Genomic DNA, 22,050 nt, shown 5'->3' on the forward strand with positions numbered 1-22,050 from the left:
TGAACTTATGTAGAGGTAGTTTAAGCTAATACTATATTCTCTTACATTTTATTCTCACACGACATGAGAATAGAGCATCTCACACCTCTTGCTTTTCAACAGCATGTGCAATATACAAAATCAATAGTTTTTCTATAAACGAACAATGAACAACCAGAAAATGAAACAAGAAATACATTTTACAATAATATCCCAAACCATCAAATGCGTAGAAATAAAGATATACAAGACCTAAAACATTGTGGATAGAACTTAAGACCTAAATAAACAGAAATATGAGATATATACTATCCACCTGGATTGCAAGTCTCAACATTGTTAAGATAACCCCTCCACCAGTAGATTATAGATTCAAGGCAATCAATCCCCTTTAAAATCCCTCAAGGCTTTTCCCCTATGGAAAATGACAAGACAATTTTAATTTATGTGGACAGGCAAAGGGCTAAGAATAGTCAAAACGGCACTGAAAAAAGGAGACAGAACTTGGGAGACGTACTTACCTGACATCAAGACTTATAAAGCTAGAATAATCAAGCCAGAGTGGTAGTGGCAAAGGCATAGACAGATCAATGACATATGATGGAGAATCTAGAAACAGACCCACATATACCGATCAAGTGATTTCCGACAGGAATGCCAAAGCAATTCAATAGGAAAAGGGAAATCTTTTTGACAAGTGATGCTGGAAAAACTGGGCATCCGTATGGGAAAAAAGAACTTTGACCCCTACCTCACTGAATCACTGCCTCGTCCACATATGCAAAAATCTACTTCAAATAAGGTAAATAGAAGAGTCAGTAGGTATCAAATATGTGCCCTTTGTTCACCAGGAATATTCACTGCCTTCTCTAACATACTGCCAGAACAATGTTAAATAAGGCAAATCCAGTATATAAAGTGGCACATATTGTTGAAATGCTTGCCTTTTCTTGGTTTTCAAGCTTTAGCAAATTTTTCAGGTAAGCATCAGAATCCAGTTTGAAGATGCCAAATTATCTGATTTGTTGAATTCCTTTTAGAAACCAACAGCTAAGCAGAATTTATAATAAAATTAACATATCTTGGACAACAGAATCCACACCAACAAGGAACCCTACCATGACTAAAAATCAGGCACACTCCAATGCATCTTCTTCTTAATATTCTCTTTCTCCTTACTTACCAGTAATCCTCCTTTCACTTTTTTCAGAGGTTCCATATTATCCATTTTACCTATTTTCACTTTCCAAAGGTAACTGTTTTCATGTGTGTGGTTGTGGTTGTTCTGTTTCAGACCACAAGCTTCCAAAAAACTTGTAGTATTAATACAATTGGGAGTTTTACTTGCAAATGTTATTATATAATTCTTGAATTGTTTATAATCTACAAGTTTGGTAAAATGGTATGCTACCATTATTTGGATCCATTTGTATAATTACCTGGTCACAAGGAAAAGTCTTGATTTGGCATTCTGCATTAGCTCCAATTTGCTTGAAGTATTTGAATCTGTCACAATTGAGTAGGAGATATGGCCGTTGGGTCCCAGATTGGGATGTGAGATGCAGACTTGGGCAATGGAGGTGCCAGGAGGGTTGTTTGCATCCACGTGGACCATGTATGAGGCCTGAGGGAAAACTGGCACGCTGTTGTCGACACCGCCAGCCACTGTGCTGCCAGATGCTTCTTCTGGAGGAGAGTGGTGGCTTACTTCGGTCAGCAACTGTGAGGGTGACAGTGTACTCCAGGGTTTGCTCCCACTCTAGGGCCCCATCCATGACAAGCTGGTAGCAATTACTGGTGGAAGATTCAATTCTACAAGCGCATTTTCTTGTACCAAACACGTGACCTCCCTGTTTTCTCCTGAATCTGGATTCTGTGTTTTAAAACAGAGCAGTTACTATCTGAGGGCAGAATCTTCAGGAATTACAAGAATAGAAGCAAAAACTATCTCTGGGGGAATTCCCTGGTGGTCCAGTGGTTAGGATGCTGAGCTTTCACTCACTGATGAGGTCGAGGGTTCAGTGCCTGATTGGAGAACTAAGATCCCACAAGCCATCAGGTATGGCAAAAAAAAAAAAAAAAAAAAAAAAATCTCCATTACTTTGTTGTAATCATCTAGAATTTTGATTTCAACAATGCTGGGATATCAATCCACCCTCCCCGCCCTCACACACACACCCTCACTCCTTCCTTTCAAACCATGGAATACTCTTTAATCTCTTCATATTCCAATTTACTTGAAGCTTTTATTTCTCCTCTACCATGATGAAGGCCAAACTGGATATGGGTATGCTGGGCTCCAGAGGCATTCCTGATCTCCACTTTGATGCCCTTGTCCAGGTCAGCAGCCCTCAGTCTCAGCACAGAGATGCCCAGGGGCATGTCTTCTTGAAGGCTGACTCTGTATACATTCTGGCTGAAATCGGAGGTTGGGAGGTTGTAGTTGGTGTTGACCACCAACTGGGTCAACTCAGTTGGATCCCACCAACTCAGCTGGGATCTGAGCACTGCTGCTTCTGGTGCTCCTTGCTATCTAATGCTGTCAGGACTAAGTGATTCGACCTCTGCTTTTCTCAGCCTAGTGATTTCTCTAACAAGTTCAATCTATTCGTTTCCACTGTTGGTCTCTCAGTTCGAAGACAAATACACAGTTGCCGCTACGGTGATAATTTTGCAAAGGAATTGCTTTCAACACTAGGATCTTTTGCAGGTACTATTACAAATCTTGCTCCAGGCTGAGTCAACTAACATATTTAACTCAACAGCATTCCTGCTGAACTGGGGAGTATTATCATTTATATTTTGAATATATTAATGTGAAAAACATTAAAAGAATTTTATAATGTATGATACAAAACGTAGTGTGTGGGCTGTGGGCATATCAGCTCCAGGTCCATCCCCACTTTCTTCACTTCAAGTGAGGTATTGTTTATCCACATTAACCTGAAACTTCTGAGCCCATTAATTACTGGATGACCAGCCCCAGATTTTTCACAAGGTCTGATTAGGACAGCCACCCAGAGGAAACATAATGGGATCTCCTGTTTATCTGTTTCCACGTGGGCTGATAGCAGTACTCCGGGTCTCTACTCTAGAACTGTAAACTGAAGAAATCAGAGGCCGAAGTTCTGAAGAGTTGAGAGCGAAGAGAAAAATCTGTTTCTCACTGGAATCTGCAAGCTGAAAGGCAGTAGCACAGTCTTACTTGGGCAATTAAATATTTTTGGAGATTTATATTCTCGATGACTCCAGCATATGCAGTCAAAGTGATGACTTCTTTTTATTTCTTCTTGTCATTTAAAAATATTATTAGGTTGAGTCTTTCTTTTTATTTATTTTTTAATGTTTTTCCTTTTTATTTTTTGGTGGGGGAAAAGACTTTACTTTTTTCATATACACAGTCTCATACACATTTTTCATACACAGGATGAACTACTGGCTGGATCTTCAGTTGTAAACATATAGAAAGCTTCTAGGAAGTTTCGCAATATAGAAATCTTATGGATTGTGGCATCTATTTTAAAAATTTACTTAATCTCCAATTCCTTAGAGTTATATAGATAGATCAGAGAGTTGGCTCTTTTTAGGAGTTTGATGTAGAAGGAAAGCACAAGTTAAATGGGTTTTGCATTATGATTTTCTCCCAGGACACTCCTTTCTAATCACTGAATTCAAGCCTTTTATTATTTAGAATGTATACAAACTACCGTGTGAAATTTTTCAGAGAACTAAAGATGAACTAAGAAATTACACTTGTTCTCAATGATTATTAAACATATTAGATCTTTTCATGGCTTCTTTTGGAGAAATTGTGGAAATACTGATTTCTTTTTACATATAAACAACAGATTGGTTCCAAACAGGAAAAGGAGTACGTCAAGGCTGTATATTGTCACCCTGCTTATTTAACTTATATGCAGAGTACATGATGAGAAATGCTGGGCTGGAAGAAGCACAAGCTGGAATCAAGATTGCCAGGAGAAATATCAATAACCTCAGATATGCAGATGACACCACCCTTATGGCAGAAAGTGAAGAGGAACTAAAAAGCCTTTTGATGAAAGTGAAAGAGGAGAGTGAAAAAGTTGGCTTAAAGCTCAACATTCAGAAAACGAAGATCATGGCATCTGGTCCCATCACTTCATGGGAAATAGATGGGGAAACAGTGGAAACAGTGTCAGACTTTATTTTGGGGGGCTCCAAAATCACTGCAGATGGTGACTGCAGCCATGAAATTAAAAGACGCTTACTGCTTGGAAGGAAAGTTATGACCAACCTAGATAGCATATTCAAAAGCAGAGACATTACTTTGCCAACAAAGGTCCGTCTAGTCGAGGCTATGGTTTTCCAGTGGTCATGTATGGATGCGAGAGTTGGACTGTGAAGAAGGCTGAGCACCGAAGAATTGATGCTTTTGAACTGTGGTGTTGGAGAAGAGGCTTGAGAGTCCCTTGAACTGCAAGGAGATCCAACCAGTCCATTCTAAAGGAGATCAGCCCTGGGTGTTCTCTGGAAGGAATGATGCTAAAGCTGAAACTCCAGTACTTTAGCCACCTCAGGCGAAGAGTTGACTCATTGGAAAAGACTCTGAGGCTGGGCGGGATTGGGGGCAGGAGGAAAAGGGGACGACAGAGGATGAGATGGCTGGATGGCATCACCGACTCGATGGACGTGAGTTTGAGTGAACTTTGGGAGTTGGTGATGGACAGGGAGGCCTGGCGTGCTGCGATTCATGTGGTCACAAAGAGTCGGACACGACTGAGAGACTGAACTGAACTGAACTGAATCAATTTATGATCACAGTTATACTCTGTTAAATGTAACTGAGGAAATTGTATTACAATTTATTACTAATTGTATTACAATCTACTCATTTATCATTAGTCTTTTAATGCCATTTAAAATAATCTATGAGTTGAGTAGTCTCAACAAGTTGTACAGACTCAGCAAGGATCCTAGGCCACTGCTGCTTTAAGGAAGATAATATCTCTTACAGAATGGAAGTCAAGGAAGAATGTCTGCTGACAGATTACAGTCCAATTTTAGGTGCTATAAAATAGTGGAACTACAACTTTAAAGTCGTAGTTGAATACTTTGATTAACTTAATAGATTAAGTGAATGCATATCCACCTTTCATATAACACAGAGGAAGATAAAAGTTCTTTACATAATTTCATTACTGAAACCAGAAGAAACATAAACATCCAAACGTACTGCCCAATTACTCTAAAAAACCAATCAACAAATATCCCAATTATCTATCAATCCGAAATTATCAACAAATAACCTAAAGCTAAGATTGATATTTTGTGCAGCTATTAACTTAAATTCTCAGGTGGCCAAAACCAAATAACTCCAACTCTAAGGTTTCAGTGATCCATTTTGCACTTAAATCATCCTGGCAATTCTACTGGAGTAAATGGTCCTTAGATAAGATCCTTGTTTAAGTAAAACCATGGTTCAGACAGAGCAAACTTCACACTCATAAAATTGTCTCATCAAAAACAATCCTCCCTCTATCTTTTACAACTTGAAACAGGGGCTTCTCAAATGTGCCTAAGCGCTTAAGATTTTTATAGCAGCTTTCATAAACTTCTTAGAAAAGTTTTACTTCCACTCACGGGTCATCCCATTGTATTATCTGGAGATGCACACAAGTTATTACTTTTCCCAACAGAACATTAAGTGTTGTGATAATGAAAGCACAACTTCTTTTTCTATTGACAATGTTTTAAAGAAAGGGGGGCATTTCTTGTTAATTAAGTACGTATTATGAACTAGATGGTTTATATTATATGTTATCACTAGTCTTCATTACCATCTTTCAGATTCCATATTACAATTCTTATTTTGCTGAACCTGAAAGCAATTAAATAATGTTAAAGATCACACACACTTTATTATACAGCTGCTGTTTATCACACTACATCTTAGAGTACCGATATTAGGTAATATCCAGAGCACATAAATTTGTCCATTCATTCACTCAACAAGTATTTAATGAAACCTATTTAGCTTATACTGGAAGCATAATTGAGATCACTGGTACTTGAGATACAGCCTAAAGGTCATCACTAATCATTACCCTAGCTCTTAATGGCTTGTCCCTAAATGAGGTTATGTGAATAGAAATAAACATAATTGGACTGTATTACATCTTTCATTGAATCAATGGACACATGAAACTGGCCACCTGATAAACATTTTGATAGCTTTTACAAAACAATAGAAGTTATGCTTCCCTCTGTTTTCCCTGATATTATTTAGAAAGGTCTACTTACTAAATTCCATTTGGGGGGCTTCCCTGGTGGTCCAGTTGCTGGGACTATGTGCACTCAATCCAGGGGGCCCAGGTTCAAATCCTAGTCAGGGAACTAGATCCCACATGAAGCAATTAAGAGTTCTGATGCCATGACACCACCAAAAGAGCCTGCATGCTGCAACTAAAGATCCCATATGCTGCAAAGAAAATTGAAGGTTCTGTGTGCCACAAAAAGACCTGACACAGCCAAATAAGTAAATACATACTTTTTAAAATTATTTTTAAAAATTCCATCTGGAACTTAATGTCAATACAAACTGCTATTTTCAATAAGCTCAAAAACGTCATTAAAAAATCTGACAGGTAGACCCATTCTATGCTTCCTTTTATTGTCTTGGTTAAGAACCATAAAGTGACATGTAAATTTCAGTAGCAATAACTGTCTCATTTTAGGGCAATTTGATTATCTTTCATTCCCCAAATGGTTTTCAATCTCTTTTATAAGTCTAGGTTTTAATTAACTATTATATTTTTGAAAATAGAAAGGCAACAAGTCAGGAGAAAATAATTAGGATGCTATACTTTCCTACCCCTTTATAAGAATTCACCAAAAGAAACCAGGCTTCTCATAGGTTCCAGCAATGCTTTCCCAAGAGTAATATATTATAGCATGATTTCTGTTCGACATTCTACAATAAGCATAAGGATACAAGAAAACAGAATTTGTACATTTTCAAGAAAATTTTCCATGTATGTGAGAATTATGGGAAATTTTACACTTGAAGAGAGAATTATTATAAATTTACCACGATATCAAAAATGTGCTCAAAACACAATTTGTCAACTCTGAATATTTCACAGAAACATCATTAAGATCATCCATGTAGATAAAATGGGCAAAAGAAATATCTAACCTGGGAACACATACAGACTTGTATTCCTGAAATTTAAAATAGGGATTAAAAAAAATAATCTCTTCAGTTTTTCCTCATGACAACACTTACACTATATATTTCAGTGAGAAAGTTTTAAATGCATAAGAATAAACTCATGATATTTGGGATTTTGTGAATAATTTGAAACCATGAAATGACTTAGGATTCTGAGAAAGTATAATGTATACATCTCTAATGACCAGAAAGAATCACTGCACTAAATGCAATTTACTAAATTGTTAAACAATTTTGTGTGTAGTTAGAAGTTCCTCTCGGAGAAGGCAATGGCACCCTACTCCAGTCAGTACTCTTGACTGGAAAATCTCATGGATGGAGGAGCCTGGTAGGCTGCAGTCCATGGGGTCGCTAAGAGTCGGACAAGACTGAGGGACTTCCCTTTCACTTTTCACTTTCATGCATTGGAGAAGGAAATGGCAACCCACTCCAGTGTTCTTGCCTGGAGAATCCCAGGGACAGAGGAGCCTGGTAGGAGGCCGTCTATGGGCTCGCACAGAGTCGGACACGACTGAAGCAACTTAGCAGCAGCAGCAGCAGAAGTCACTCTATTTATAAAACTTTACGTAAAATATCATTTATAGACTTTTCATTGAATGAGATTTATCCTCTCTAGAAGAATCTGTGTTCTTAACAGATAAACTATTATCGAATGTTCAACATAAAACTGTTGCATGAAAAACAAAAAACAAAAAAAACTGTTGCATGGCCAATGAAAAATTAAAACAGCAATGAAAACCAGGAAGAGTTGGTAACTCATAAGAATTTGTACGGTTGGTAAATTAAATTAGAAAAATAATATAGAGTATTAAAAAGTACTTCATAAAGTAGATATAAAATGTAATATATGAATATACAATATATATTTTAAATTATTATAAATAAGGTGTGAGGGAGGGCCTGAAGGAAGACCGCCGAGTTGTCATCGGTGTCCACAATGTTCATATAAATTTCTTGGTGTCTGTTTAATAGATTCCGAATAAATATTAATCACCCATAATAAGAGGTATCTTGCTCAAAGCTAGGAGAATACTTGATATGCACTCACCTGAATTAATGCACCATTATCTTTAGAAAACACGGAATCGCCTGAGAGCAAGAGAGGCTCGCTTTTCTCACAGCTCTCCCGACTGATGAGCGTGTCCGCGTAGTTCGGCTGCGGGAAGATCACGTGACTCCCCCGAGAGTCCGCGGTGAGCGAGACCTCGTGCGAATAGGTCTGCAGGAAAGCCCGCACCCCGTCCACGCCCACAAACTGAGACGCCGGCACGCCAGCCAACCCGCTGCCTGAAGCCTGGAGCAGACGCGACATGTGCCAGCGCCGCAGTCTGAGAGCCAGTAGCACAATGACAAAGGCGAGGAAGACACAGGAGACCGCGGCCACCGCCACCACCAGATAGAGTGTGAGGCCTGAGTCGTCGAAGCTGGCTGGAGACTCCAGGCTGCCTAGATCAGCCAGGACATCTGGGATGCTGTCGGCCACAGCCACCGTGAGCGTGACGGTGGCCGAGAGAGGGGGCTGGCCGTGGTCCTGGACTGCCACCACCAGGCTCTGCTTGAGCGCGTCTCTGTCCAGCAGGGCCCGCGCTGTGCGCACCTCGCCCGTGTGCAGCCCCACCGCGAAAAGCCCTGGGTCACTGGCCTTGAGCAGGCGGTAGGACAGCCAGGCGTTCTGTCCTGAGTCTCTGTCCACTGCCACCACCTTGGTGACCAGGTAGCCGGGCTCTGCGGAGCGGGGTGCTAGCTCTACGCCTGTGGAGCCATCGGTAGGTACGACGGGGAAGAGGATCTCTGGCGAGTTGTCGTTCTGGTCCAGCACGAACAGGCTCAGAGAAACGTTGCTGCTGAGTGGAAGGTCCCCGCTGTCATGTGCCATCACTTGTAGCTCTAAGTCTCGGAATTGTTCATAGTCGAAGGAGCGGAGCGCATACAGGACACCAGTGTCTGAGTTTATGGAGACGTAGGAGGACAAGGGAGCTCCCTGGAGAGTGTCCTCCACCAAGGAGTACGTGACTTGGGCATTCTCTCCATAGTCGGGGTCATAGGCGGTCACAGAGATGATGGAAGCTCCTCTGGGGTTGTTTTCTAGGATATATGCCGAGTAGGAGGCTTGAGAGAAGGCAGGCGCGTTGTCGTTGATGTCTGCCACGTTCAAGGTGATGTGAGTTTCAGTGGACAGGGGCGGACTTCCTCGATCAGTGGCCATCACGGTGATATTGTAGCTAGGAACCAGTTCTCGGTCTAGGAGTGTGTCTGTCATTAAACTATAATAATTTCCATAAGACTTTTCTAATTTAAAGGGCAGATTCCTTTGGACGAAACAGGTTACTCGTCCATTTTCCCCAGAGTCTTGATCATTTACATTTAAAAGGGCAATTAACGTCCCTCTGGGAGAGTTTTCCGGAATGGAGCTGGAGAGAGACGTGACAACTACTTCAGGGGCGTTGTCATTCACATCCAAAACTGTGATCAGGACTTTGGCTCGTGCAGAATATCCTGCGTTATCCGTTGCTTGCACTTCCATCTCGTAGAATCCTGATTCCTCGTAGTTCAACTCCCCTATTGTTGAAATTGTCCCTAAATTACAATCTAGCTCGAAAAGTTGGGCCGCTTTGTTGTCCACATACCGGAAGGAATACATCACTTCCGCATTGGATCCTTCATCAGGGTCGGTGGCATTTACCAGAAGCAGTTTAGTGCCCACGGCCACATTCTCCGGAACGCTCACATGGTACTCGGATTGAGCAAACGCTGGTGCGTTGTCGTTCGCATCAAGGACCATCACACGGATGCGCGCAGTGCTAGTGCGGACTGGATCGCCCCCGTCCGAGGCCGTGAGAACCAGGTGGTGAACGGCCTTTTCCTCGCGGTCCAGGGCGCGCTCCAGCACCAATTCCGGGTACTTATTACCATCTGCTCCGCTTTGCACGTCAAGAGAGAAGTGAGTATCACTGCTGAGATCGTAGCTCTGGAGTGAATTCTTCCCTATATCCGGATCCCAAGCGTGGGGAAGGGGGAACCTCATCCCTTTAGCTGCGCTTTCACTCATTTTTATTTCTAATTCACCTTCCTGGAAATATGGGGCGTTATCATTAATGTCTCTCACTTCTACCACTACCCCGTATATTTTCACTTGATCCTCCATCAGAATCTCCAGATTTAGTTGACACTTAACGGCCCCCATACAGAGCTCCTCCCGGTCTATCCTGCCCGCGGTGACCAAGCTGCCGCTCCGCGGATTCAGAGCGAAAAGTTGTGTCCTACCTCTGGAGACGATGCGGGCTCCGCGCTCCTCCAGTTCCTGAGGCTCCAACCCCAGATCCTTGGCGATGTTCCCCACCCTAGAGCCTTTCTCCAGCTCCTCGGGAACTGAATAATAGACTTGTGTGCCTCCAGTTTCCCACAGAACCCCCAGGAGAACTACCAGCAAGACTAGCTTTTTGCAGTCCCCGTGCATTCGCGCAGGAATCATTGTCACTTTCCTTGAGTATTACTTCCAGTTCTTCCCTTGATCACCGAAGTCCGGATCAGCTCATTCGTCCTTACAATCTACAGTTTGGGGAACCGAGCTCTTCTGCTCAGTTTCCTCACAGTCCGAGAGATGGTTAATTTGTTTCTGTGCTTTGTGCTTCACGCGCGTGCACGGCTGGCAGGATCTCTCTCGGCTCTTCTCTCCCTGGTTGGTGAACAGCGGCACTCAGAGTCCTAACCAATTACTGCACAGTCTCAAAGTCCGGGAAACCATTTTGGTTTCTAGACCTTAAATAGCTCCACCTACTGTTCTTCAAATAGGGATGAAAGTGGACCCAACTAAAACTACTTCATCTTATTTGGAATTTCAGTGAACTTCTTTTTATTTCCCTAAACTTCTCATAAAGCCACCTTCCTGAGATTATTTTCTGTACCTGTATGTATATTCCGATTTTTCTGATGAGCTTTTACATGAAGTTTCTATACACAGTAAATTTAACCATGAAATTTTAGTACACTGGCTTTGGTATCACCCCCAACACACATACATACCTATTATGGGAATCTCGTAAGGCATTTCATGTTTTGAGAAATTATATAACAATAATTTTAAAATTCTCACTCAACTAAAATCTGGGGCAAAATTTTTCAGTAGATTCTTAAATTTGCCTAAATGGAAGAACTACTTTAACAGGTTGTTGACATTTACTGTTTAAAAATCAAATTTTTACAATAATATGGCAACCTAAAAATAAGAAATGTGATTGTACACATTATCAGAATCACACTTGACAGGAAATCAAGTGAAGACACACATTTTTAGAACAAAATAGAAGCATTCCAGAGACACTGGTTCAAGATGGCAGAGTAGAAAGACATGTGCTCACCAACTTCTTCAAGAGCGCCAAAAATCACAACGAACTGCTAAGCAACCATGGACAGAAAGATGCAGAACCCACCAAAAAAGATACCCCACATCCAAAGTCAAAGGAGAAGCTGCAATGAGATGGTAGGAAGGGCACAATCACAATAAAATAAAAAAAGAAAGCATTCCAACTAGCATTTGCTGGGGATATGGGTAGGACTCTACTAATATATTTCAAAAGAATGTTTAGGATCAACATCCTGTGATAAACCACATTGGAAAAGAATTTGAAAAGAGAATATGTATATATGAATCACTGCTGTACATAAGAAACTACAACAACACTGTAAATCAACTATACTTCAGTTAAAAAAGAGAATGTCTAGGAAAATTAGAAACCAAAATATTATAAACTCACCTTTTTCTGGGAAACACCAAATTCCAGTTACTGACACTTACTGGTAATATATTTGGAAGCCCAGCAAAATATAGGGGAAAAATCTATTGTGCTTTCACATATGTAAATATTTATATTATGAGGATAAGCATAAGTGGCAGGTATACCATAAATGACATCTTCAACACTGCAATGAAATCAACAGGTAGCTCTGAGAAAAGGTAGGACATAAAATTTATCTGTTCAATGGTACTCAAAGAATCCCTAGCAAATATACCTAAATATTATGTAGTCATTATTATGTCCTTAATTTTAAAGTTTGTATGCATTCCCCTCTCACTTTGTAGTTAAAAGAGTAAAGAAAAGCCTTATATGCTAAGATATTGATGTTCTAAAAAAGAGAAACACTCACAGGAAAAACAGTTATGCTTCCATTACAAATATTTGAATGGCAGCAGCATTATAGTATCCATATCTCACAGTAAGAGAGATTTTGTGGGGAGAATAATAGAATAACTTATGAAATTGTCAAAATATTTAAAATACTTGAGGGTTAATAATAAGAGTTGCTGATCTACCCAGAAAGAAACAGAAAAGACAGAGTGGGCAAACAAAAGTGAAGTGATAGTAGATATAATCTGTTTAAGGTTTTTTCTTTGTTAAATATTGGTTTCAAAATAATCCAAACCCATATGCAGATGAAAGGCATTCATTAAAACTGACTTGAATAGAGGCAACAGAGTTACAGCTTAACTTGTTATTCTCAGTGACACTTACTACCAAAGAAGCTTCATTGGAAAGATCTTGTGGGGGCACCACTTCTGGTGTCAAGGTGAGAAAGTCGAACCTTGTTTTCTGAGAATCCACAACGCACAGATTGTAGGAATAAGGCAAAGTCCCCTCACTGTAGTTGGGGAGAACCTCAGGTCCAGTCTTAGAACAGAGATCAGGCTGAAAACAGCCCCAGGTGGCCAGGCTAGAGGAGCGTCGAAAGCTCAGGACGACGGCCAGAATCACCACAAGGAGGAAGAGGACCGAGATCAAGGCCAAGGCCACCACCAGGTAAAACTGCAGCTCAGCCTGGGAGTCAGACGGCGCGGGCCGGTCACTGAGGTCCGGCAGCGCCTCCTGCAGGCTGTCGGCGAAAACCAGGAGCAGCGTGGCGGTGGCCGAGAGGGGCGGCTGTCCCCCATCGCGCACAGCGACCAGCAGGCGCTGGCGGGCCGCGTCCCTGTCGCCCAAGGCCCTCGCCGTGCGCACCTCGCCCGTGCGCAGCCCCACGCTGAACAGTCCGGGCTCGCTGGCCTGCAGCACGTGGTAGGACAGCCAGGCGTTGTGTCCAGAGTCTGCGTCCACCGCCACCACCTTGGTGACCAGGTAGCCGGGCTGCGCGGCGCGAGGCACCGTGTCGAAGAGCGCCGAGCCGTCGGGCCCCAGCGCCGGGTACAGCACCCTGGGCGCGTTGTCGTTGCGGTCGCCCACCAGCACGCGCAGGCTCACGTTGGCGCTGAGCGCTGGCGAGCCGTGGTCGCGGGCCTGCAGCGTCAGCTCGAATGCGCGCAGCTGCTCGTGGTCGAAGGCGCGCTGCGCGAACACCACTCCGCTCTGCGGGTTCACGGACACGTAGGACGACAGCGCGCGCGGCTCCAGATCGCTGGCCACGATGGAGTAGGAGACACGGCCATTGGGTCCCAGGTCTGGGTCGGAGGCGCTGACTTGCGCGATGGAGGCGCCGGGTGGATTGTTCTCTGCCACGTGGACCACGTAGGAGGCCTGGTGGAAAACTGGAGCGTTGTCGTTGACATCGGTGATTCGTAGAGTGACGCTTCTGCTGGAGGAGAGGGGCGGCTTGCCCCTGTCTGTGGCTGCGATGGTGACATTGTACTCTGGGGTCTGCTCCCGGTCCAGGGCGCCATCTGTCACAAGCTTGTAGTAATTATTGGCGGAAGATTCAATTCGAAAAGCAACTTTTTCTTTTATGAGACATGTGACCTCCCCATTTTCTCCCAAATCTTTATCATGTGTTTTGAACAGAGCAATCACGGTTCCGGGTTCTGCATCCTCGGTTATGGAACTAGACACGGAAGTGAAAACCACCTCTGGAGCATTGTCGTTCTCATCTACAATGTCCAATATAATTTTACACTCACTAGTCATGCCTCCACCGTCCTTGGCTTCTATGCTTATGGTATAACTGCTATTAATTTCAAAATCTATAGGACCGTTGGATTTAATTTCTCCACTTTGATGATCCAGCACAAACATGTTTCCAATACCTCGCAGTGTTTTGAAGGAGTAGGTGATTTCTGCATTGATGCCCTCATCCTGGTCAGTGGCCTTCACCTTTAGCACAAAAGTGCCTGGGGGTGAGTTCTCACGCAGGCTAACTTTGTACACATCCTGACTGAACACTGGGGGGTTATCATTGGCATCAGTGACCTTGACCCTGATTTGAGTGGTGCCAGTTTGGATGGGATCACCGCCGTCCACTGCTGTCAAGATCAGGAGGTGGGAACTCTGTTGCTCCCTGTCCAGGGGCTTCTCCAGCACTAATTCTGGGGCATTCTTGCCTTCAGCCTTATACTCAACCATCAGAGAGAAATGCTCACTATAGCTCAGTTGGTAACTCTGAAGAGAGTTAGGCCCTACATCTGCATCGATAGCTGATTCCAGACCAAACCGAGTTCCTGGAATTGCAAACTCGTTGATCTGTATAACGATGTTATTTTGGGGGAAATGAGGTGGATTGTCATTTATATCTTCTATCATCACGTTTATGTGAAAAACATTTAGAGGATTCTCTGCTACAATTTCCAAGGGTACAACACACAAAGGGTTTTGGGGACAGAGCGACTCCCGATCTATTCTGTCACTCACAAGTAAGTTCCCATTCTCCGTGTTTACAGTAAAGTATGGTTTCTCAGAACTAACTCTGAGGTTGCGGGTCAATAAATCCTGTACATGCAGCCCCAGGTCCTCGGCCAGATTCCCCACCACGGAGCCTCTGGTCATTTCTTCTGGAATAGAATAGCGGATCTGTTCGGAAAGCGCCCCGCAGAACAAAGGCAGCAAGAAAGGAAAGAGTACTTGCCGCCGCCGGGTACTGCTTCTCTGCTTCGCCCTATTTACCATTCTTCTCTGCGATGCTGCAGCCTCCGATGTGAAGAGATGGTTTGCAAATTGCGTTTAAAATATTTACATCGACCACATAGAAAACTCAACGCTCCCAGTTTGAAGACAACCCAATCGGTATTCCGGAATCAGATGTGTGGAGCAGCAAGCCTGAGAACTGGCTACTCTTCCTTCGGACTTGATTGTGTGACTGCGCAAGTAATCACTCGGGTAGACACGGAAAGCCAGTTCTTGCAGCACATTGGCCAACAGCGGCGCTCGGAGTCTATTTAGCAAACTGCAGTCCGAAGCCTTGTAAATAATGGGATTCAGTATTTCAGCAGATTTGTTGAACTGATGTATGGTGAATGAGGCAGTTTAGGAGTTTTGGATAGGTCTATTCTCCAGTGTTTATAACCAAACAGGGCTCCTTAGAGGTGAGATCCATCCTATAGAAGAGCCATTAATCCAATAATGAGGAAAGTTTGTCTTTTTCTAATCAGAGGAAATGCACATATTGGAAGAACAAAAGTAGTCTTCTCTCCACACTTAGAACGAAGACCACGTGGAAAAACAGCCCCACCAAGTGGTTTGGGGAAATTTTGACAGCTGTGAAATGATACCCAGTATTATCTTCAATCTGATATGCATATGAGTTTCCTCATCAGAGAAGGCAAGATCGGAGCTGTATAGGGCATTACTCAGGATAAGAATAGCCAATACCATAAAGTCTTCCTTGTTATTTATCAAAGAGATTTATGAAAAGAATTATGAAGTGTTTTACACTTTCATCATAAATATAAAAGGGTACCCTAGTAGGTTACTATAGGAATTTAATGACATGAAATGTGAGCGTTTTAGTTTTATCCTTTTATTTAACTGTACCTTAAGTTGCATCTCAACAGAACTTTATCTATCTCTAATCAAAATAACCTTCTTAATCTCAAGTGTCAAAACCAGCCTTTCCATTTTGTTCTCTAAGATCTTGGTTGCCAACTCCTAACTAATTCAGATTATGTTTTTTAAAATTACAGAACAACCTCCCTCTCCCAGCAAAAGCCTCATATTCTTTTTATTCAACTAGTTTCCATTCAAGTAAAATGCCTTAAATCTTTTTCCTCAGTTTGGAATCTCATAAGTATAAATTCTATCCTGATGATGCTCAAAACACTCAACATTTTTCTTGATTTCAAGACAAATTTAGGCAGCTGTTGCAGGACTTCCCTTTCCTTACAGCTGAAATTCTTTTTGCTCAAACATTAGATACTCAATTTATAGTTAATCATAGTAAGGTCAGTTCTGAAATGAGAAGGGATATCTTAAAAGGAAAGGTGAATATGCAAGTAATCTGGGCGAAATATCTAGAAGTGCTGTGAGAGTGTTGAGCTGAATTGTTGACTATGGAGATGATTCCTGAGATCAATACCCTAGAAAAGTTTTCTTTCCTCCCTTAACTTTCCTAGACATTGCTTCAGATAACACACTATTAGGTAACTATTAGGTTCAATAACAAGGTGGTTCTGAACGTAAGAACTGATTATGAAAAAAAAAGTGAAAGTATGAATCATTTAGTTGTGTCTGGCTCTTTGTGACCGCAAGGATTGTAGCCCACCAGGATCCTCTGTCCATGGAATTTTCCAGGCAAGAATACTGGAGTGGGTAGCCATTCCCTTCTCCAGGGGATCTTCCCCAGTCAGAGATCAAACCCGGGTCTCCTTCATTGCAGGCAAATTCTTTACCATCTGAGCCATCATGGAAGCCCCAAGAATTGAGTGTACTACTATTTAATATAAAAATGAGTTTACATGAAAGTAACACGATGTTGTAAATCAACTATACTTCAATTTAAAAAATGAGTTTACACACAGATATAGAGAATAGACTTGTCTTTGCCAAGGGGGAGAAGGGGTGGAGGAGGGAAGGATTGAGAGTTTGGGATTAGCAGATGCAAACTATTATAAGGATGGATGAACAACAAGGCCTACTGTATAGCACAAGGAACTATATTCAACATCCTGTAATAAACCATAATGAGAAAAAAGCATATGTATATAGTGAAAGTTGCTCAGCTGTGTCCGACTCTCTGACAGCCCATGTAATATACAGTCCAAGGAATTCTCTAGGCCAGAATACTGGGGTGGGTAGCCTTTCCCTTCTCCAGAGGATCTTCCTGACCCAGTAATCTAACTAGGGTCTCCTGCATTGCAGGCGGATTCTTTTCCAGCTGAGCCACAAGGGAAGTCCAAGAATACTGAAGTGGGTAGCTTATCCCTTCTCCAGAGGATCTTCCTGACCCAGGAATCTAACTGGGGTCTTCTGCATTGCAGGTGGATTCTTTATCAACTGAGCTATGAGGGAAGCCCATATGTGTGTGTGTGTGTGTGTGTGTGTGTGTGTGTGTGTGTGTGTTTGTCTGTGTATTCCATAGAATGGAATCAATCTTTCTATGCAGCACAAATTAACACTGTAAATCAACCATACTTCAATAAAATGCTTTAAAGTGAGTTTGCAAAGGAAATAAAGATGAGTCCAAGACTCCTAAGCATACTGAAAACAAACAAAATATCCAGAGGAATACCAGCTAAATCAATCTCACGAAGTCTAAATACCCACTCCATCTCTTATATTCATAAAATATTCCATATGAATAAATCTAATATATGTAAACATGTTTAGCAGATTTGAAAATAACTTTTTGAGAAGCACTGGATCAAAATTAAAAATTATTTCTATAGGAGAATTTACTACATTAAAAAAATTCTTCAACAATACACAGACACTAAAGTTCAAGTAAAAGAATAAAAAGAAATAATACCAGTTCTACAATTCAACTACTTCTTCAGAACAATCTAATGACTTCACTGTATAAATAGAAAAGATGTCTAGAACTTAAGGCGAAAAATATGTTCTACATTTTCTCTCCCAAGAGAGCCTCATATTTAAAAGGGAGTCAGTATGTCTTATTTTAATGAGGCAAAGAAATGAGATAAGGTTGAAATAATCAACAGAAGCTAAACATTACTAATCACCAAAAGTCAAAAGAGAATTGTTTTGTGCTCAGAAAAAAAAAGCTTCTGTGTGTAAAAGTGTATATGTGTGAGTATGTGTGTATATGTATTATAGATGAAGAAAAAGAGCTAGAGTAAGTATGCTGTTGAGTCAACATGAGTATTAGAAGTAAAACAAATAATGGTAGAATATAATTATAAATCTGTGGAGGCAATACAAAGCTGAAATGAAATAAATAAAAATGTTTATGAATCATTAACTTGAATACAACCAGTTTACATTGATAGCCAAACACTGATGATAGAAAAATATTACTAAAATTCAATTTAAAACCAATGATAACAGAACTGGACCTCTGAAATTAAAATAAAGAAACAAAAGAACCTGCCAGGACCAAAAGAAAAAAAAAAACTTTCACAAAACCTTCCTGGAAAATGATGATAACCTGAAGAAAGGTAAAGTACAGAATTTCACATGCTTTGCTTTATACAAGAACATATGCCCCCTCCCAAACAGTTTATACAACAGGCTCAGGGGGGGGAAAAAGTAATCTTAAAAGACCTATGCACAGACATCAACAATTGGAAGGCAGGAAATAAATCTCACCTGATTAGCAGTAGGATCACATTTGCCTAAACCTGTAACTGAATCTTCAGTTATCAAAAGAGGCTCGCTTTTCCCACAGCTCTCTTGACTGATGAGCGTGTCCGCGTAGTTCGGCTGCGGGAAGATCACGTGACTCCCCCGAGAGTCCGCGGTGAGCGAGACCTCGTGCGAATAGGTCTGCAGGAAAGCCCGCACCCCGTCCACGCCCACAAACTGAGATGCCGGCACGCCAGCCAACCCGCTGCCTGAAGCCTGGAGCAGACGCGACATGTGCCAGCGCCGCAGTCTGAGAGCCAGTAGCACAATGACAAAGGCGAGGAAGACACAGGAGACCGCGGCCACCGCCACCACCAGATAGAGTGTGAGGCCTGAGTCTTCGGGGCTGGCTGGAGACTCCAGGCTGCCTAGATCAGCCAGGACATCTGGGATGCTGTCGGCCACAGCCACCGTGAGCGTGACGGTGGCCGAGAGAGGGGGCTGGCCGTGGTCCTGGACTGCCACCACCAGGCTCTGCTTGAGCGCGTCTCTGTCCAGCAGGGCCCGCGCTGTGCGCACCTCGCCCGTGTGCAGCCCCACCGAGAAGAGCCCTGGGTCACTGGCCTTGAGCAGGCGGTAGGACAGCCAGGCGTTCTGTCCTGAGTCTCTGTCCACTGCCACCACCTTGGTGACCAGGTAGCCGGGCTCTGCGGAGCGGGGTGCTAGCTCCACGCCTGTGGAGCCATCCGTGGGGAGGGCGGGGTATAGGATTTCGGGTACATTGTCATTCTGGTCCAGCACGAATATGCTCAATGATACGTTGCTGCTGAGGGGTGGGTTCCCACTGTCATGCGCTGTCACCCACAACTGCAGTTCATGGAACTGTTCGTAGTCGAAGGAACACAGAGCATACAGAATGCCAGTGTCTGAGTTTATGGAGATGTAGGAGGATAGAGGTGCTCCCTGGAGGGTATCCTCTGCCAGAGAATAAGTGACCTGGGCATTCTCTTTGCTGTCCTGGTCAAGTGCAGTCACCGAGAAGAAGGAGGCTCCTCTGGGGTTGTTTTCCAGAATGTAGGCAGAATAAGAGGAGTCCGTAAAAGTGGGTGGGTTATCATTGTCATCTGCTACATTCAGTAAAATGTGAGTTTCTGTAGACAAGGGTGGACTTCCCTTATCTGTTGCTGTCAGTGTTATATCATAGCTCTGAACCTGCTCCCTGTCCAATGCTCTGTTTGTTATCAACTTGTAATAATTTCCGTAAGTCTTTTCTAGTTTAAAAGGCAGATTTGGAATGAAACAGGAAACTTGACCATTTTCTCCGGAGTCTTGATCTTGCACATTTAGAAGAGCAATCACCGCACCCGGAGGAGAGTTTTCCAGCACCGAATTAGTAGAAGATGTGATAGTTATTTCTGGAGCATTATCATTCACATCCACAACTGTGACCAACATTTTAGCAGTAGTAGAGAGACCTCCGCCATCTTGGGCTTGAATTTCCATCTCATAGAATCTATATTTCTCAAAATCCAGAGAACCCTGTATTAAGACATCTCCAGATAGAGAATTCAACTGGAATATTTTAGAAGCTTTGCTTTCCACATTTCGGAATGAATACACTACTTGCCCGTTGATTCCCTCATCTGGGTCAATTGCATTCACCGTGAGCACCCGAGTTCCAGAGCTGAGGTTCTCAGGAACGCTCACTTCATATGTAGATTGTGTAAATTTGGGAATATGATCATTTACATCGAGGACCACCACGCGAACCGGAACAGTGCCCTGGCGGATGGGATCTCCTCCATCTAAGGCTGTGAGGAGGAGGTGATGAGCAGCCTGTGTTTCCCGGTCCAGGCTCCCCTCCAGCACTAGCTCAGGATTCTTGGCCCCATCCGTACTGTCTCGTACTTGCAAGGAAAAGTAACTGTTAGGATTGAGCTGGTAGCGCTGGAGGGAGTTCATTCCCACGTCTGGATCCCTAGCGTTAGGAAGAGGAAATCGCGATCCCAGAGTTGCGTGTTCACTGACTTTTATCTCTACTTCCTCCTCCTGGAAGCTAGGGGCGTTATCATTAATATCCATTATTTCCACCTCCACTCCGTAAATCTTCAGGGTATCTTCCACAAGTATCTCCATGTTTAAAAAACAGGAGGAAACCGCCTCACATAGCTCCTCCCGGTCTATCCTACCCGCGGTGATCAAACTGCCACTTCGCGGATTTAGAGCGAAAAGCTGCGTCTTTCCTCTGGAGACAATGCGGACTCCGCGCTCCGCCAGTTCCCTGGGCTCCAGCCCCAGGTCCTTGGAAACATTGCCCACGAAGAAGCCTTTGTCTGTCTCTTCCGGCACCAAGTATCGGATCTGCCCGGCCCCCGACTCCCACAGCGTCCCCAGGAAAATATACAGTAGGACCAGCCCGCTGCAATCCAGAAGCAGTTGCCGCTTCGCCATGGCTGAGCCGATATTCCGCGGTTTCTTGAGCCTTTAGGTTCTGAATCAGCTTATGTATCTACGAAGTCCCTGGCTGACTACATCCAAAAATATATTAGAGAGCGAAGAGAAGTACTTTTAAGTTTTCAGCATCAGGATCTGTGAGTATCTACCTCACTCAGCTTTGTGAGGAAGAGGTAGGAGGGAGGGAGGGACTCTGTAGCTTGCAGCTTCCCGTTCCCTAATTGGTGAACAGCGGCGCCTGGAGCCCAATCTTATTATTGCAACGAGAAAGAAAAACGCAACTATTGCTCCTGTTCGGAAGTTATTACACTCCCCTCTTTGAGAATCACAAGTATTTGTAAAGCATAAAATTGCAGACAATAAAGTTATGTGATATGATGTTAAAGGTTTACCAAGAGCACTTATGAAAAGAATAATTATTAAAAAGGCTTACTAATCTTAAAAATAACTTCAGACTTCTGGAACTGAAAACTTGCAGGTTAGATTTGATTCCCTTTGTTTTTTATTGACTAAGGGGAGCAGTATTTGTGGTTGTGTAACTAGCACGGTTCCAACAAAATCATCAGTTAGGATTATGACTATAATTCTTACCAATGTTTCTTTGTTGTGTAAAATAAACATTGGAGAGAATGTGGATCGCATTAGAGTTGTCATTTAAAATACCACAGCATAAATCTGTAACTGTATTCCATATCCTTAATTAAAAGGTATTCTAGGGATTTCCCTTGTGGTCCAGTGGTTGAGACTCCATGCTTCTAGTGCAAAGAGGTGCAGCTTCAATCCCACCGCCAAAAAAAAAAAAAAAAAAAAGTATTCTATTTCATGAAAAATCGACCTGAGCCTTCTCTATATACTTCACCTTAAAATATATTTGAATAGTAGAGGATTTGCAGCGTCGTAAACTTTAGTCTTAACAGTAATACCCTTGAGTTTGAAATAGATTTATTTTAGGAATTTTATCAAGAGATG

General features: G+C 42.6%; 1 protein-coding gene across 19 annotated transcripts in view; it reads right to left on the reverse strand.

Moving 5' to 3' along the window:
- Positions 1-22,050, reverse strand: part of LOC102402606 (protocadherin gamma-C3) — a 173,799-nt gene that overhangs the window by 74,248 nt on the left and 77,501 nt on the right. The window contains exon 1 of one of the 19 annotated variants that reach the window (XM_025294030.3): positions 18,652-22,037. The exons of 16 other annotated variants lie outside the window; for them this stretch is intronic. In XM_025294030.3, coding sequence (XP_025149815.1) covers positions 18,652-21,078 — 2,427 coding nt within the window. In that variant the 5' untranslated portion in view covers positions 21,079-22,037. Of the gene's footprint in view, positions 1-8,240; positions 11,844-12,702; positions 15,830-18,651; positions 22,038-22,050 lie in introns of those variants that run through there. 2 more of the 19 variants (XM_025294040.3, XM_025294031.3) reach the window with 2 other exon arrangements.

This window comes from Bubalus bubalis, chromosome 9 (genome assembly GCF_019923935.1).
Source record: "Bubalus bubalis isolate 160015118507 breed Murrah chromosome 9, NDDB_SH_1, whole genome shotgun sequence".
Classification (NCBI taxonomy): domain Eukaryota; kingdom Metazoa; phylum Chordata; class Mammalia; order Artiodactyla; family Bovidae; genus Bubalus; species Bubalus bubalis.